Here is a 15,038-nt window from a genome sequence, read left to right as displayed (position 1 = left end):
ACCAGTAACGTCCCAAACAGAAACACGAACCATAGTATAAGCCGACTGATATTAGGATGTAAAGAAATTTGTTTTCTTCTTTTCAACGGTTACTTAAATATTTTATCGGAGGATAATGTTTCTTTATATAAGTCGGTAGAAAATCTTTAAGATTTTGCTAAAAGGTACATGTACTAATGTGGTGAGCGGGGTACATTGACCCTGCCAGTTTGCTTTGTATTCAGTATGTGAAAAGTAAAGTAGCATGTAAAATATTGATTATTCGATGCAATAAAATATATAATTTGTGATAAGAAATATCACAAAAATTACATTTTGACCATCAGGATCAACGTTGCTAAATTGCATTCATTAGACACCAACGTTTTTAAAATCGTCATTTAATGTTACAGACATGTAATTCAGACCGACATCCACCCTTAAAAGTTTTTCTGAAGGATAGTTTAACATCGTGATATAGCTCTCTGGGTTAGCAGTTAAGGTCACTGCTGAATGTAAACTAAAATACACCCGAATAGAAAGTATCCAATATATTATATCCATTTGATGTACATGTTCAAGAAGAGTTAAATTTCCTGGATCAAAAAATTTTCTTTTATACGAAAATATCAAAATTAATATTTATAACTATGCAATTTTAGTTTAATTACTATAAATATATTCATTTTAAGAATTATACCGCCTCGGTAACCTAGTGATAGCGTCCGCTTCGACAGCGGGAGGTCGTGGGTTCGATCCATGGCCGCGTCATACCAAAGACGTAAAAAATGACACCTAGTAGCTTCCTCACTTGGCGCTCAACATTAAGAGGATAGTGCTTGGACTGGTCAGCCCGGTGTCAGTATGATATGACTGGGTGGGGTATCATGTCACGTGTCTACGGCGTGATATTCCAGTGAAGCAGCACTATAAAGAACGGTATTGTGCTCACTGCTACAAGTAGACACCGTGGTTTATATGACTAAAAAAATGTTGAAAAAGACGTTAAACACGAACACACACACACACACACGCACACACACGCACACGCACACCAACACACACACACAGACACACACACACATTCTTGAGAAAAATATGAATGTTAGCATCCATTTCAAAGCTTTTTAACATCAAACCTTTGTTTTGAAACAGTTAGGTACTGTCTGTACTTTATAGCTGCGTTTCAAGGTTTCTGAGTGGTTGCAAGACAAGAAAAGAAATGCCAGATGTTATGTCAAACGAATAATTCAGGTTATCATATATAATTACATGTGGACAAACTGTGCATTCGTGGAATCTACAAAAAGGGCACATACAAGTATAGAATCAATTAAGTTCACATGTAGCGATACCGCAACAACCGTCGAACAGATGTTGTTGAGTTACGACTTGCGTTGTGACGTATCTCTCGTCTCTCTATTTTTTGCCTCCGCGAATGTTTTTGTAATGAAAGGTAAGACACAGTATATTTTAAAACAGTGGAACACTATCTCATTTCATTCAATCCTCGATATACAAATACCCAATAGTTTATTGGCAAAGTTCCTAAGTTTGCGACTGCACAATATATTTTTAATGTCCACGTCATGTAATGTTTGCTTAACACGGATAGTTTCTAGATTTTGTTGGGCAAGGAACTGTTCAAGAAATTAATATCTCATAATAATTATACTGATATATTTCTAATGTGTTTTCTTGAGTAAAGAGCATTTCAAGGAACTAACTTAAACAAGATTTGTAAAAGGTAAGTACACAAATACCCAATAGTTTATTGGCAAAGTTCCTAAGTTTGCGACTGCACAATATATTTTTAATGTCCACGTCATGTAATGTTTGCTTAACACGGATAGTTTCTAGATTTTGTTGGACAAGGAACTGTTCAAGAAATTAATATCTCATAATAATTATACTGATATATTTCTAATGTGTTTTCTTGAGTAAAGAGCATTTCAAGGAACTAACTTAAACAAGATTTGTAAAAGGTAAGTACACATAGCTTACGTAGTTATTTTCATTACAATTGTATTATCATCATAAAATAGAGAAAAGTGAAAACTTCACAGGTCGCCCAACACGACAAAAATGAAAATGTTGCAGGCTCGGTTTGATTGAGCCTGTTCATGGACGGTAGTGGAAATGCATGCTACCGTCCACGCCCTCGAGCAGAACATTTACACATGCTAAAAGTACAAAAAAAAACAATTTAGAGACATCCGCAGATGTATTCAAAGCCACTGTTATAGCGATACTGAACCATCTTTAATGATTTGAAATGTGTACATATATACTTTAAAGTTATTAGATAATGTTTCCTACCAATATCAATGAATTAATTTAAATCTTTGGAAAAATCAAATGTCTGAAATATCCAGATTTTTAATCGTTTTCTTTCTGCAGTAAATAATGCATGATACAGTTTACTAACACATTTAAAATTATAATACACTAAGATCTGCATATAGTCGAAAGCATTTTCCGAAAATCAAAGTATTCGTTATATAGGTCAGTGTGTCAAGTTTGTGATTATACTCTAAAAAAATAACAACGCATTAGGTACGATATAAAAATCGACATCTTTTCCCAGATTTATACATTTGATTTCGTCCGTTCGTTTTGTTTTGCCAGAATACTGACTAGATATGATGTTTTAAAGCGCTAAGTCTGTTGCAACAAGATTAATATGACTCGCAAACAATCACCCGGGATGGGAAAGTCCAGCCGGAAAATCAAGTCTTATGCATTACACCTCTAAGCGGGTAATCAAGTACAACCAAGCACGCAAATCAGCTTATACAATTAGGCATGACTATTCATTAAGTTATACTTACACGATACTATACCCAACAATTTTTTACCTCCACATATTTTTAATCTCTGCTTGACTGGTTTTATCATGATTAAACATAACTGTTTTCACAATGATAACTTGGGCTATTTTGCGGATTAATACATCACGGCAGATGTCGCGCAAAATCTGCAGAACTCGTGCATATATCTCGATACCAATCTGACAATCTACTAAATTAAATGCACACTAAGTCTTGCAGAATAGTATCCGATGTCAGGATAAGAGCATATTATATCTCTTGAAGACAGTAAGGTTGGAGGAAAAATTGTTTAATCTCGAAAATGGCACCACTTACCGCATAGCGGCCAGCACGAAGTTGCACTTCCCTTTTGAGTTACCATGTATCAATAGCTGCATGAGTTTACACTTAACTGTTTTCAATGTTATGTTTTATATATTAATCTAACTGATCATCTAATAGTGTGTCTAATGTCATTGCTATTCGTCATAATTTTATGGAGGTATGGAGTTAGTATAGTTCTAGTGTCACCTGTTGAGTACAGTAAGGACAATAAAGTAATGTACGGCCGACGGAAAATTATGAAATTATTATAAATAAAAGCTAAATCATACATGCTGTAAGTCATATTCCTATGACTACCCAGAATATTATGCGCATACTCTAAGTCAATGGATTGAAAAAGAGTAGTTTTCTGGAATGTTTAGACAGTAGGCGGACTGTAGTTATTTTTAGACAGAACAGTCACTTGATATGTAAAGCAGACCCTGATTACTATTCACTGTAAACAATAATATAAATAGGGCTGGACACCAGCGGAGAACATTGTACTATTTATGCGTTTGTCAACACTATAATTTTAGAACACTGTTCTCAAAGGTCAAAAGAACGGTCCAGGTAATTAAAAATGTTAATGCTATGTTTCTATACACATTTGTACAGCTGGTCATACATGCGCATAGATTTAGTAGCGTTCAGTTGCCTCATTAGAGAGAAAAAGTCTATTTCATGAAGTGAGAGACGTTAAAGTAGTTCCAAGAGAAGAGGTAACTTTACAATTTAAGGCCCAAGGCACATTAATTAAAGGGCCATTATATTTGCACAGCTGTGGGTTCATATTTATTTTTTATTGTCAAATTATTTCATCTTTGAAAACAATCAAAGCTATTTAAGATATATTATCATATTTAACCGCTCGTCGCTGAACATGAACTTAAATTCACCAAAACGAACTGAAACAAATATGTAATTTGAAAGGAATTCGTATTTAATAACAAAATTGTATTGCTTTAAGGTTCATTATTGTCCTGAGTTGTAAGAGACGTTTGCTTTTCTATTGTAATGAAACGTCAAAGTGTTTAAACATTTCTCCGTCACTTACTGTTTGAATTTTATTTGCAATCATGGATTATTATATTTTTATACATTGTTCTTTCACCTATAGTATCCGTCTTAATTCACTTTCTGATACACCTTTTTCAATATATTAATACCGCACGATAACTCAAACGATAACATGTTTGATAGTTATGATTTTTTTCCATTAAAACGTATCAATACAGAAAATGTTTTTGTATAACATTACAGTATGCACTAACCATTGTAATTTACAACCTTTTTTGAGTTCAACGTTGCATAAGAACCATACCTATCAGACAATAATATAAACATGCTGTCGTTGAAATTATCGTGCGGGAGTAATGCTTGTGTCTTTTGTTAATGTTTTAGCGATTGTTCTACTTATTGTTTTTATCTTCATACTTGTGTCTATGCTCCAGCTTTTACTGTCTCATGTTTTATTCTTTCCAATTTCCTTTCTTATATATTTTCCTTTTCATCCATTTTCATGTCTCGTTCTAGCCTAATTTGTATTTGATTTATTTCATGTATCTAACCGTTAATGTATGTACGTATATGACCCATATCTACGGTTCCATTTCTTCAGCACGGCCATTTTGTCTTCTGTGTAATGTACTTCTGGCTGCAGGCTGTTCAATTTTCTATTAACCTATTTAATTTCATTTTAGCACTATTTTGTACTTTATCAATGTTATTTATTTTGTCTGTATTTAATAACAGTTCTACTACATTCTTTTCTTTGTATCAAATCATTCGTTTCTGAAACGTACGTTTCTTGGCCTCATATGACAAGTTCAAAATAATAAAAAAAATACTGTAATGTATTTTCACAAGGAAATGCTTGTTGACCGTATTCGGTTCCTAAGCCTCTAAACTATATTTCGCAATATTAAGTATGTTTTATGTAAGTTATTGAAATGGGAAAAGAAGAGACACTCACAATAAATGCCGATTAGTATGTTCTCTTACATTGTATGGAAGTATAATCAGTTGATCCTAACTATTTAACTACACTCGGTAAATTTATTGAAAACTCAGTTGATACATTTGTATAATTAGTTTATTATATTTCATGCAAGTGTTTTACTTTATTTCATTTTATTTCATACATGAACTGGGGTGTACAGTCTGTTAAGAATATTTCACTGATTTGATTTCCATTCGAAATGATGATTTTTATACTTTAATTTTGTTTTTACTTGTTCTATCATGTCTGTGAAATGAATATTGACATATCTGTATATCTTTTAAATATTTAACACTAACACTCTCAAATATTGTTTCATTTAATTTTGGACGTTTTGTGTCAGTTTATTAACTTTTTGTTTACATTATTCAAATTCCATTAATAAATATAAACATGTTAATTTGTTTTTTAATAATTCTATATCAAGTTTGAAAAAACTACCAAAATCTTCAAAACGTTTTTTTTTTAACTTCCAAATACAAAAAATGATGAAAACAGTACTCTTAACAAAAATGGTACCGAAATGAAATGCAAAGACACTACTTTCTTAAAAGATATATTATTAGCATTGGAATTCGTAAAAAATAAGAAAATGAAACAGACGTAAGTCATCTAATGGTATGGAAAAACTCGTTTATACATTTGTAAAAATTAAATCAAAAACATTTTTTTTCTACAAAGCGTGATATGAAAAGAGCGTAAGTATACACATTTCTTTGACTCTAGGACAAACAGTTTCTATTCCTTCCAAACATGTATGCATATTTACGATTTGAAAAATGTAGATTATCTAAGTATTAATTACAAATTAGAACAACATAAACTTAAATGTTCAGCTTTTGACAGTAATGGAGAAATAATGAGCTGTCTTAATTAAAACACCCCAGGCGGAGATAAAACATCCATATCTTTGTCATTCTTATTTTTCTCTCCTGTTTTTTGTTTATACTCTTCTTTTTCAATACAGGTATTTTCAATCATATGGCCATTTATAACAGATAATGAATATTGAAAAAAATGTCTGACAGAAGAAAGTCAAATAGTCGTGCATGTCATATGACAGTTCCTGCTATCTTTATTTCCAATTTAATTTCTTTTTTTTTCTTCTTCTTGTTTAATTGAACTTAAACATGAAACTTTTACAGGCATTCATAAGGAGTGTTAACAGTCAAAATACAAAATAATGAGTTTCTGGTATCTTATATTGAACTTTTATTATATCCTTTTAACTCGAGGTGGGTGGGATGTACTTGATTTGTCGTAACTTTTTAATATAATAATGGATAGTCACACAGCTTGCTTCATGCAATTTAGAAAATTTTAATATGAAGTAGAAACAGTTTGCACAATTGCTGAAATTTGAAGTCAGCTACTTTAATCTTATCCGTATTTCCTTGTATCCTAACACTGAAGTACTATCCATAGCCTCAGATTTGGTCAGTATTTTGTTTAAAGTTGTATACAAAATCGTCAAATTACTGCAAAGTGTTAACAGATTTAAATCAGTGGTGTTATCAATACGTTAATGCGTAGATTGTTTTTGACTTTATCTGCTTTGATCAGTTTAATCTAAATTTCCCGTTCGTATATAATTGTATCTTATCAATATTAATTGTTCAGAAATTTGTTATTGTATGTTTTATCATGATTAATTTCTATGTAATCAGACGTTACATGTATACGTAATATATCACTGAATATCATTCGCGATGAATATAAAATATCCTATTGTAGCACGAATAATTTGTAGTGTGATTAAATTTCCGAAATATTCCGATCTACCTTTTCTAGTATAATGAAGTTTAAAATCGAACACAGCATATATTTAGTTATAATTAGAACAAGGTTAGACGCGTTTTAAAAATTAATACCATGTTCAGACTACGTTTTTAATCCTATATTAACTTGGGTTTATTTTTTAAACTCGTTTGCATCCACACTATATGTGGTTTAAACCGTGAATTATGTAAAGGTCAAGTGGTTTCTGTAATGTAGCATTAAAACTACCTCGGGAGGTGGTTTTAATACCATACTAAAAAGTAATACTACATTATTTTACAAGTGTGAACGCACATGTGAGTTATAACTGGTTTTACAATACCAAATCCACAGATCTTACCTTTTGGTAGAAGAATACCATGTGTTTCTCTTTTGTACCAAAAAATTGATGCTATGACTGGCAAAAGTAATTGGAGTGTTGATGAAACACAAACATTGAATTGCGATATGGAGTCATGCTGATGCTCAAAATGGACTATAGATGGAATGAACAGAAATTCTTAGATGAACACAGAAGTTTAAACATTGATGACTCCTTCTTGTTTCTGTTAGCCTCCTTCTTAAAAAATGTTACCTTTTTTGCTTAATGCAAAATATTTGTTAACTTCCAACATTGCATGTATATATTTAAACCACATTTCTTTGCCTAGTGTGGATGCAAACTAGATTATATTTTGATGGGTTTTAAATGTCAAATACCAATTATTGCCAATTAGTGCCTGATAAAAATAAAACAGATCTGCTAGTGTGAACACGGTATAAGTCATATAACAAAAGTTGTTTTTTTTTGTTTGTTTTGGGTTTAACGCCGTTTTTAACAGTATTTCAGTCATGTAACGGCGGGCAGTTAACCTAACCAGTGTTCCTGGATTCTGTACTAGTACAAACCTGTTCTCCGCAAGTAACTGCCAACTTCCCCACATGAATCAGTGGTGGAGGACTAATGATTTCAGACACAATGTCGTTTATCAAATCGTCACGGAGAACTTACGCCCCGCCCGAGGATCGAACTCACGACCCCGTGATCCGTAGAACAACGCTCTACCTACTGAGCTAAGCGGGCGGGTATAACAAAAGTAACAACGCAGGTAAATGATATTGATATCAATATATCTTCATTTTAAAACATTTTCTATTTTGATATCTGGTTTTGTATTTTCAATCATTCTTGCCTAGAGATATACTGAAATTATCAGTATAACATATTGAAGAAAAAATACACTAGACAGCTTTAACACTTTAAAATCAATCTCCACTCTCCTTCGGCTGGGCGTTGATGGAAATACTGCTCCTCCTTAATTATGAAGAGAAAAAGTGTTATATTCATTGTTATGATATATATTCTAACCTTATCATGTAATTTATAAAATAATTCATCTAAAAGCAGCTTCAAAGTAAAGGATATGGCTTTTAGAGTAATAGAAATGATTTTTTTTTTAAATCTGTCTTGAAGCCAGGTTTTTCCAGCGATTTGGGAGTCAAAATTTGTTTTCAATATGTTGACCAGAATAATTTTTTCAAGCAAAACCCAAGTCAGGGTGTTTTTTTAAAGCCCCCATTCCCGACCCGCCCTCCCTCTCCCAAAAATAACAAATGGTCGGCCCCTTACAAACAATCATCCGGGCTAAGAATACCTAGTAGACGTGATGTTTTACCCTCAGATACGTAATAACTGATAAAAACTGATGAAATTCATCGTAATGATATCTATGCAACGATACATAGCCCGTTCAGTAACTTAGAATCACATGAGACTCCGGAGTGATGAATGTTCCAAACAATTAAAAAGCAATGCATTTAGAATGAAAACCGAATTCCCATTATTTTCATATCATACAAAATGTGAGTAATTTAACGTTTTGTAAATTCTATTACAGTTTAAAATTGCTTTCGGTTTTATCTCTTACTAATAAAATACTAAGTTACCGTTAAAATCTTATATCGTGTGTCCTTACTACTAATGAGCAACATCTTTACTCAGCTTGGACTTTCACGTTTTTCATGTTTGAAAATAATTTAATGATGTATCAAAGTTCAAGTCAGTGCTATATTTGTGACATAAAACGAATAAAACAGCTGAAGGATTCTGTCAAAAAATCAAAGTTGTTAATTGAAACATAAATCGTTATAATTTATCAGTTAAGCGTTTTGATAATTATTTGTTTTCCAGTATAATAATAGGAAGTAAACTTACGCACAATATTTCATTTGATCAAGTTATATTTCAGTCTTAACAAATATATGATTATTGCTGCCATTCAGTATTAATTTTATTTCTTTTACTTTTCTATATTGTCATGAATAGTTAAGAGATGTTACACTTCCTGTATAACTGCGTAGTCTTTAAATCTCTTAAGTAACTTTGACTTGACTTGAGTAATTGATTTTCCTCCTTAACAGACAAAGTGCATTTGGAGGAAACGATAATATTACAATAAAAAGCTTACAGCATTTGTAAAATGACGGCACCGGATGTGAACCAGGTTAGATTTTATCATTTCTTTTCTAGATTCTAATAGAACAGTTATAGTTGTTACAGTACAGGAACTGGTTTGTCTAAGAATATTTGTATAACCCCTCGGTTTTAATACTACTTTATTTGCATTAATTACAGTATCTATTAATGTTCAAAATCGATTGATCATTTATACCACATGTTTTACCAATTTCTGTTTCTGTAAACTATTTTCTTAAAAAAAAACAACACTTCAGAGTATGAAATTATAAAACCTAAAACATTATATTTTTTTTTGCATTTGGTCAAAAAAATATCATTGATCTTGTGAGTAACTGATTTTATACGTAAGATTACTGCTAAAGATTTAGTTTAATGATACTTTTTACTTCAGGATCTTCTAGATCTGTCTCCTTCTCACCCAATAGCAGAAGGGCAAGAACAGAAAGTAAGTTGTTCAATATCTCCCTTTATACATGTAGTAGACAAAATAGTAAATGCCATACCTGACATATCAGTTGTAATTTACTTGCTGAATTAATTGAAGTTTTGAAAGTTTGCAAGTAGCAAGGCACTATTTGTATGTTATATACTAGAAGAGATTTATATGTAGATTTTTAGGGGCTGAGAATGTGAGAGCGTGTAAATAATTTAAGCTGTATGTTGTGTTTAACTACTGTAAATATTAATGCACATGAATAGCTGATACCAAAGCTTCCTCAAAAGCATTTAAATTTAGTTTAATATGTCTGTTTTTATTTCTTAGGGTCTTCATCTGGAATTGCAGCAACCAAACGACCAAGTGGTCTCTTCCACCAGAACGTGGACGGACATAGCTTCAGTACGTGCAAATTTATGTAACAGGTGTCTGTAGACTTTGTTCTGAATCAGCTTTTCTTCACGTTCAATCGATTTTTTTCTTCAATGTAGAATTTTATTAAACCTTGATTTTTCAAAACTTCAGGATGTACTCAGAAAATTTAGCCAATGAAAAAGATAGGCTGATTTGATTTTATTTTGACCTCACACAAGTTTCCATAGGAAAAAGCAGTCTACTGGAAAATCACAGTTTTGATAACATTTTTGCGAATAGAACTTTTTCTAAAATGCAGATATTAATGAAACTTCCCACAGTCGTAAATGAACACATGACCTATAATATGTTGAAATAATATGTATAGGCCCGTATCCTTGATTTGAGATGTTTGTCCATGATTAAATAGATCCGCACATTTCAAGCTGACTCTAAGACATTTTTGTTTAGAATTATTGAACACATCAGACGTTTAATATCATATTATAACTTTAGAAATATAATATCGTTATCGTTGTAATACATTTACTCACCGGTTGCCATTTATTCATAAAAAGTTTTTCATTTCATTACGCCGAATCCAGGCTTTATCCTACGTTATCCGGATAAATGACGTTACGCCGTTTCTTCCAGTTTATCAAACGTGCAGAACTACCTTAAATAGATATCACAACGATATATGGTCTAACTGTTTAAAGCTCCATTATAATATATCCTGACAATATAGATACTTGACCTGAGATTAGTACAGTGTAATTCCTACCAAGTTTGATCAATTGTTGATTATAACTGTTGCCATGAAACGAAACGTATTACACGTAGTTAATAATAAGATTAATAAGCCAAACATAAGTCTATAATGAATTTAGACAGAATTATGACCACCTTTTAAACTCTTTCCTAGTACTAGTATATGACGTCAATTTCTGCAATTTATGTTAGCTTCCCATTTCCATTTCGGAAAGTTCTGAAATTCCAGAATTTGAATTGTGAATAAAAGAGATTTAAAAGATCTAATTGTTAAAAATCTAGTTTTACATGTCAGGATATGTGTTAATTATTTACTGACATGTTGTATATTCTAATGAATCCAGTCTTTCGAAGGAATCATGTCAAAGATGTTAAATTTACTTCATAAACAGCATTCGCTTTCGGAAAGTAGGCAAACAATTCATGGAAAGTTAGAATAATATGACTTGTGTAATAACAATAGATTTAATCCAATACGTTGTCTTTAGTATTATTATTTTCAATGTCATTATAATTATGTCGATTTGAAAATACTGCTTCACATGAAAGAACTGTATATTTCAACCCCCGTAATCACGTAAATAACTTGATTGAACATTATTGAACATTATGAAATGTAAAGTAAATCAAAACGCACATTTGTTAGCAAGCAAGAAGACAAATATCCTTGAATGTTATTGACTAGGATTTTCTACTTGCCTTGCAGCAACAAAACGACCCACTAGTTTCTTCCAACAGAGGTAACTCCTGGACAAGCATAGCTTCAGTACGTAGTTTTTGTATATCTGTTATAATGTTAATAGTTATTAAAGAAATCAATATTAACTTTAATAATAACTTGCACTGACACACTATCAGGCTTCATCTCACGGTCGAAAGATTTTAAATTTCAGTAATATAATATGATTGTTCACAGATCTAACGCATCATTAAAATCATGGTTTCTATTTGTTTCTGAATATGTCAAAATCTATATAGTTGTGCAACGATGTTGGCGGGGCAGAGACAACGTAGTAGAACAACAAAGTGAATTTTGTGTGAAACAGCCAATAAGAGAAAGAGATTAAAATGTCATTTTTCATGACCAAACTTTATAAATTTATACGAGTCATTCAAAACATTAGATATTTTTTCAGCTTATCTTGCAAGATTTTTATCAATCACCTGTCAATCACAACATATTTTTTATTTTTTTAATAACATTCTCAGAGAAATTATGTACAGCCTCCATTCACTCGATCTGACCACTTGACTCAGCCAGCATTTGGAAACGTGCAAACACTCAGCAATTTGAACGCTCCAAACCTTAATGGACGAAATCGAAGATGTGAATTGTATGATATTTCCAGCTACGAAGGAAGACTTGACACATTCTTCGACTGGAAAGTACCTTTCCTTGATAAAGAGGTCTTGGCTGAGGCTGGATTTTGGTATACTGGTAAGCTTTCATTGATAATTTAAGTAGGTATACTGGTTAAAGTTCAGTCTCATTGAGTTATTTTTACCTACTTGTAGCGAAATGGGATAGAACCATTAATAGTTTAAAAATTGGACACTGTTGGAGGATAGCATGGTATGGATAAATCGAGGCAAAATAAGGCTTTTTTGTTGAGTAAATGAAGCTTCGGTTATAAATTGTAAAAATAATACATTTCTATTGAAACATATACCTGACAGTGTCAGTTTTGAACAGTTCTATGATAAAATGTTTGGCTACTGAATTTATCAAGTGGAGAGTGTCTTAAATAATGAACCTCCACGTACAGGAAACTGAAGGAACACATTTAGAAAAAAACCTAGAAATTCAATACAAAAGTTGAATTTACTATTGAAAGTTATGTGAAATTTGCAATGCCTCCCTTTTATGGAAGTGTATATAGCCAAATAATGCTGTATTTGCCGTACTATGTTACGATATTTTAAATCAAACTAATGCGAAGCAAATATTGCTTTAATCAATCAAAACACCTCGCATTGGTTATACGCCGTGCGCGAACTACACCCTCATGAAATCATTCTGTTGGACTTATTACCATTTTATCGCGGTTATATCAATTATATCTCACTTTTACCATAGACTGCTTAAGATATAACACTCTTTGCAACCAAATTTGGATAAGATATCAACATATTGTAGTTTTCTAAAAAATCTTTTATGCAACTTACCAAACAGGAACGTACAATATTTTAACGGGAAACTCTTCACTTTTGTCAAGTGTGTCATGTCACTTACCTTGTATAAATTCCTGGGTTCAGTACCAGTAGTCACTTATTTAGAACAGTTAACCATTATCATGCTGGACAGGATTGATTCTGCCTTAAGTTTGTGGCCAGTGTAGATCATGATCAAGCCTGACCAAGATCTGCAATGTTCACTATTCAGTCAGTATCTTTTTGGTAAGCACCTCTTTTAACAGTTAATGGCATTGTCCAAATTGAAAGATGGACAAGTTCATTATAGAAATTTAGCAGGGTAAAGGTTAACTTGAATATATGTTTCAGAGACTTCAAATGTAATTCAAATCGTCGCCTCATGTCTCTTGGGGATCACACTTGAGATCATTAGACATGTGTACTCTCCCTGTGGTGCGTCTATCGGACGTTTAATCCAACGTTTTCAAAATTAAATTTAATTTGTTTAAGCATATACCTCATTAAGTGACTTCAAACATTTAAGCAAGTCTAACAGCCATCTTTTAATAGTAATACTTTTTTTCAGGAACAAATGACCGTGTCGTTTGTGCTGAATGCGAAGGAGAATTATACGAATGGCAGTTAGGGGACGATCCCAGACAACAACATCATCAGCTGTTTAAATTCATATGCTTTGAATGAAAAGAGCTTTAAAAGCAGAGAAAATTTTAAAGCGGTTTCTCGGAATAGAGAATCATTTCATTATTTATTATAAAAATTAAACCAAAATCTTAGTATTATTTAAGAAATGCATAAGTTTATTTAAAAATAAAACTGTAGCCATTAAACAAATAGTTTTTCCTCTTAACCTTTTATCGATGTGGCGTTAAGAAACTAATACCAGACCCCCAAACACGATTATCATCGCTCGCCTCTATATAATGTGGTGACTGTATAAAGGTGCCCATATAACCGTTTTCTCTGGGATCGTCAGATTTAATGACTCTTTAACGTAAAGAGTCACCCATAACTCGACTTCGTGTTGTTATTATATCTAGTCCTTTGGGATCATTGAATCAATTCAATGTTCATTTTTAATTACCCGAGAATCAAGAATATATTTCCAATGTGGTTGACGCATTACAAGTTGAAATATTAAAATATGTTTTACGTACCAGGTTGACATAATCTTAGATTCCACCAATACTTGACGGAGATTTACTTTGACGTCAGCACATTAGGAGAGATATGTACATAACTTCCGAGAACGAAGAGATAACCAATGATGAGGTTTGACCATGAACAGGCTCCACTTGACTTATGGAAATTCGATAGTTAATCCGGAATACTGTCCGCAAATGATTTTAGCAAAGTACCTTGCGTGTTCCGTAACCTTTAATGATGAAACAGCGTCAAAGTAATACGCGTAGCATGCTGGACTCATAAACACAGTCAATACATAATATCTCTAGATAAATAAAAGTAAAGAATACTTCATGCCCTATATTTTGAAGATATTAAGCTTTATTTTGTTTGGTTTAACGTCGCCCCAACACAATTTTAAGTCATAGTGCGACTTTCCAGCTTTGATGGTGGAGAAAGACCCCGGATGCCACTTCGGGCATTAATTCAGGCATTAATGGATGGCCTCCGCAGGTGAAAAAAATTCTAACCCAAAGCGAGGTATCGAACCCACAGCGGTGGGGTACAAGTGTGAGTTCCCGATATTTAGCTCTCTCTATATAAGATACTTTAATCCATATTCGGAAGATGTTAAAACAAACAAGCACACAATCGCAGTAATCTGCATGTGGACAACGCGAGAGGCAAATCACGTTCTCCTTCCCAATAAAGTTGAATGAGTCATTGCTTGCTGTGAATTTATTTGAATTAGTAATGTAAATTTTGTGAAACTTTACCTTGTGTTTTTAAATTTACTGCCGGTCTCATTCAAACTTACATACTGACCTTTGCTTTATTACACAAACACGT

At 32.5% G+C, this 15,038-nt stretch overlaps 1 protein-coding gene across 2 annotated transcripts; it reads left to right on the top strand.

Moving 5' to 3' along the window:
• The first annotated feature begins 1,602 nt into the window (after positions 1 to 1,602).
• Positions 1,603 to 13,912, top strand: LOC123557755 (E3 ubiquitin-protein ligase XIAP-like). 2 transcript variants are annotated; one of them, XM_045349422.2, is made up of 7 exons: positions 1,603 to 1,964; positions 9,295 to 9,377; positions 9,744 to 9,797; positions 10,116 to 10,190; positions 11,620 to 11,679; positions 12,123 to 12,351; positions 13,633 to 13,912. In XM_045349422.2, the coding sequence occupies exons 2-7, from the start codon at positions 9,354 to 9,356 to the stop codon at positions 13,746 to 13,748; spliced, it is 558 nt and encodes a 185-aa protein (XP_045205357.1). In that variant the 5' UTR covers positions 1,603 to 1,964; positions 9,295 to 9,353; the 3' UTR covers positions 13,749 to 13,912. The 2 variants fall into 2 exon arrangements, with proteins under 2 accessions (XP_045205357.1, XP_045205358.1); XM_045349423.2 differs by lacking the exon at positions 1,603 to 1,964 and having other exon boundaries at positions 2,017 to 9,377.
• Positions 13,913 to 15,038: the final 1,126 nt, after the last annotated feature.

The sequence above is a fragment of the Mercenaria mercenaria genome, chromosome 5, assembly GCF_021730395.1.
Source record: "Mercenaria mercenaria strain notata chromosome 5, MADL_Memer_1, whole genome shotgun sequence".
Lineage (NCBI taxonomy): Eukaryota > Metazoa > Mollusca > Bivalvia > Venerida > Veneridae > Mercenaria > Mercenaria mercenaria.
Note: the sequence above shows the minus strand (reverse complement) of the source record. Positions and strands in the feature narration are given on the sequence as shown.

Excerpts from the sequence above, each read along its gene's own strand:
- LOC123557755 (XM_045349422.2), top strand. The coding sequence starts at position 9,354 with ATGACGGCACCGGATGTGAACCAG. Across the intron at positions 9,798-10,115 it reads CAGAAGGGCAAGAACAGAAA|GGTCTTCATCTGGAATTGCA; the intron begins GTAAGTTGTTCA and ends TTTATTTCTTAG. Across the intron at positions 10,191-11,619 it reads CGTGGACGGACATAGCTTCA|CAACAAAACGACCCACTAGT; the intron begins GTACGTGCAAAT and ends CTTGCCTTGCAG.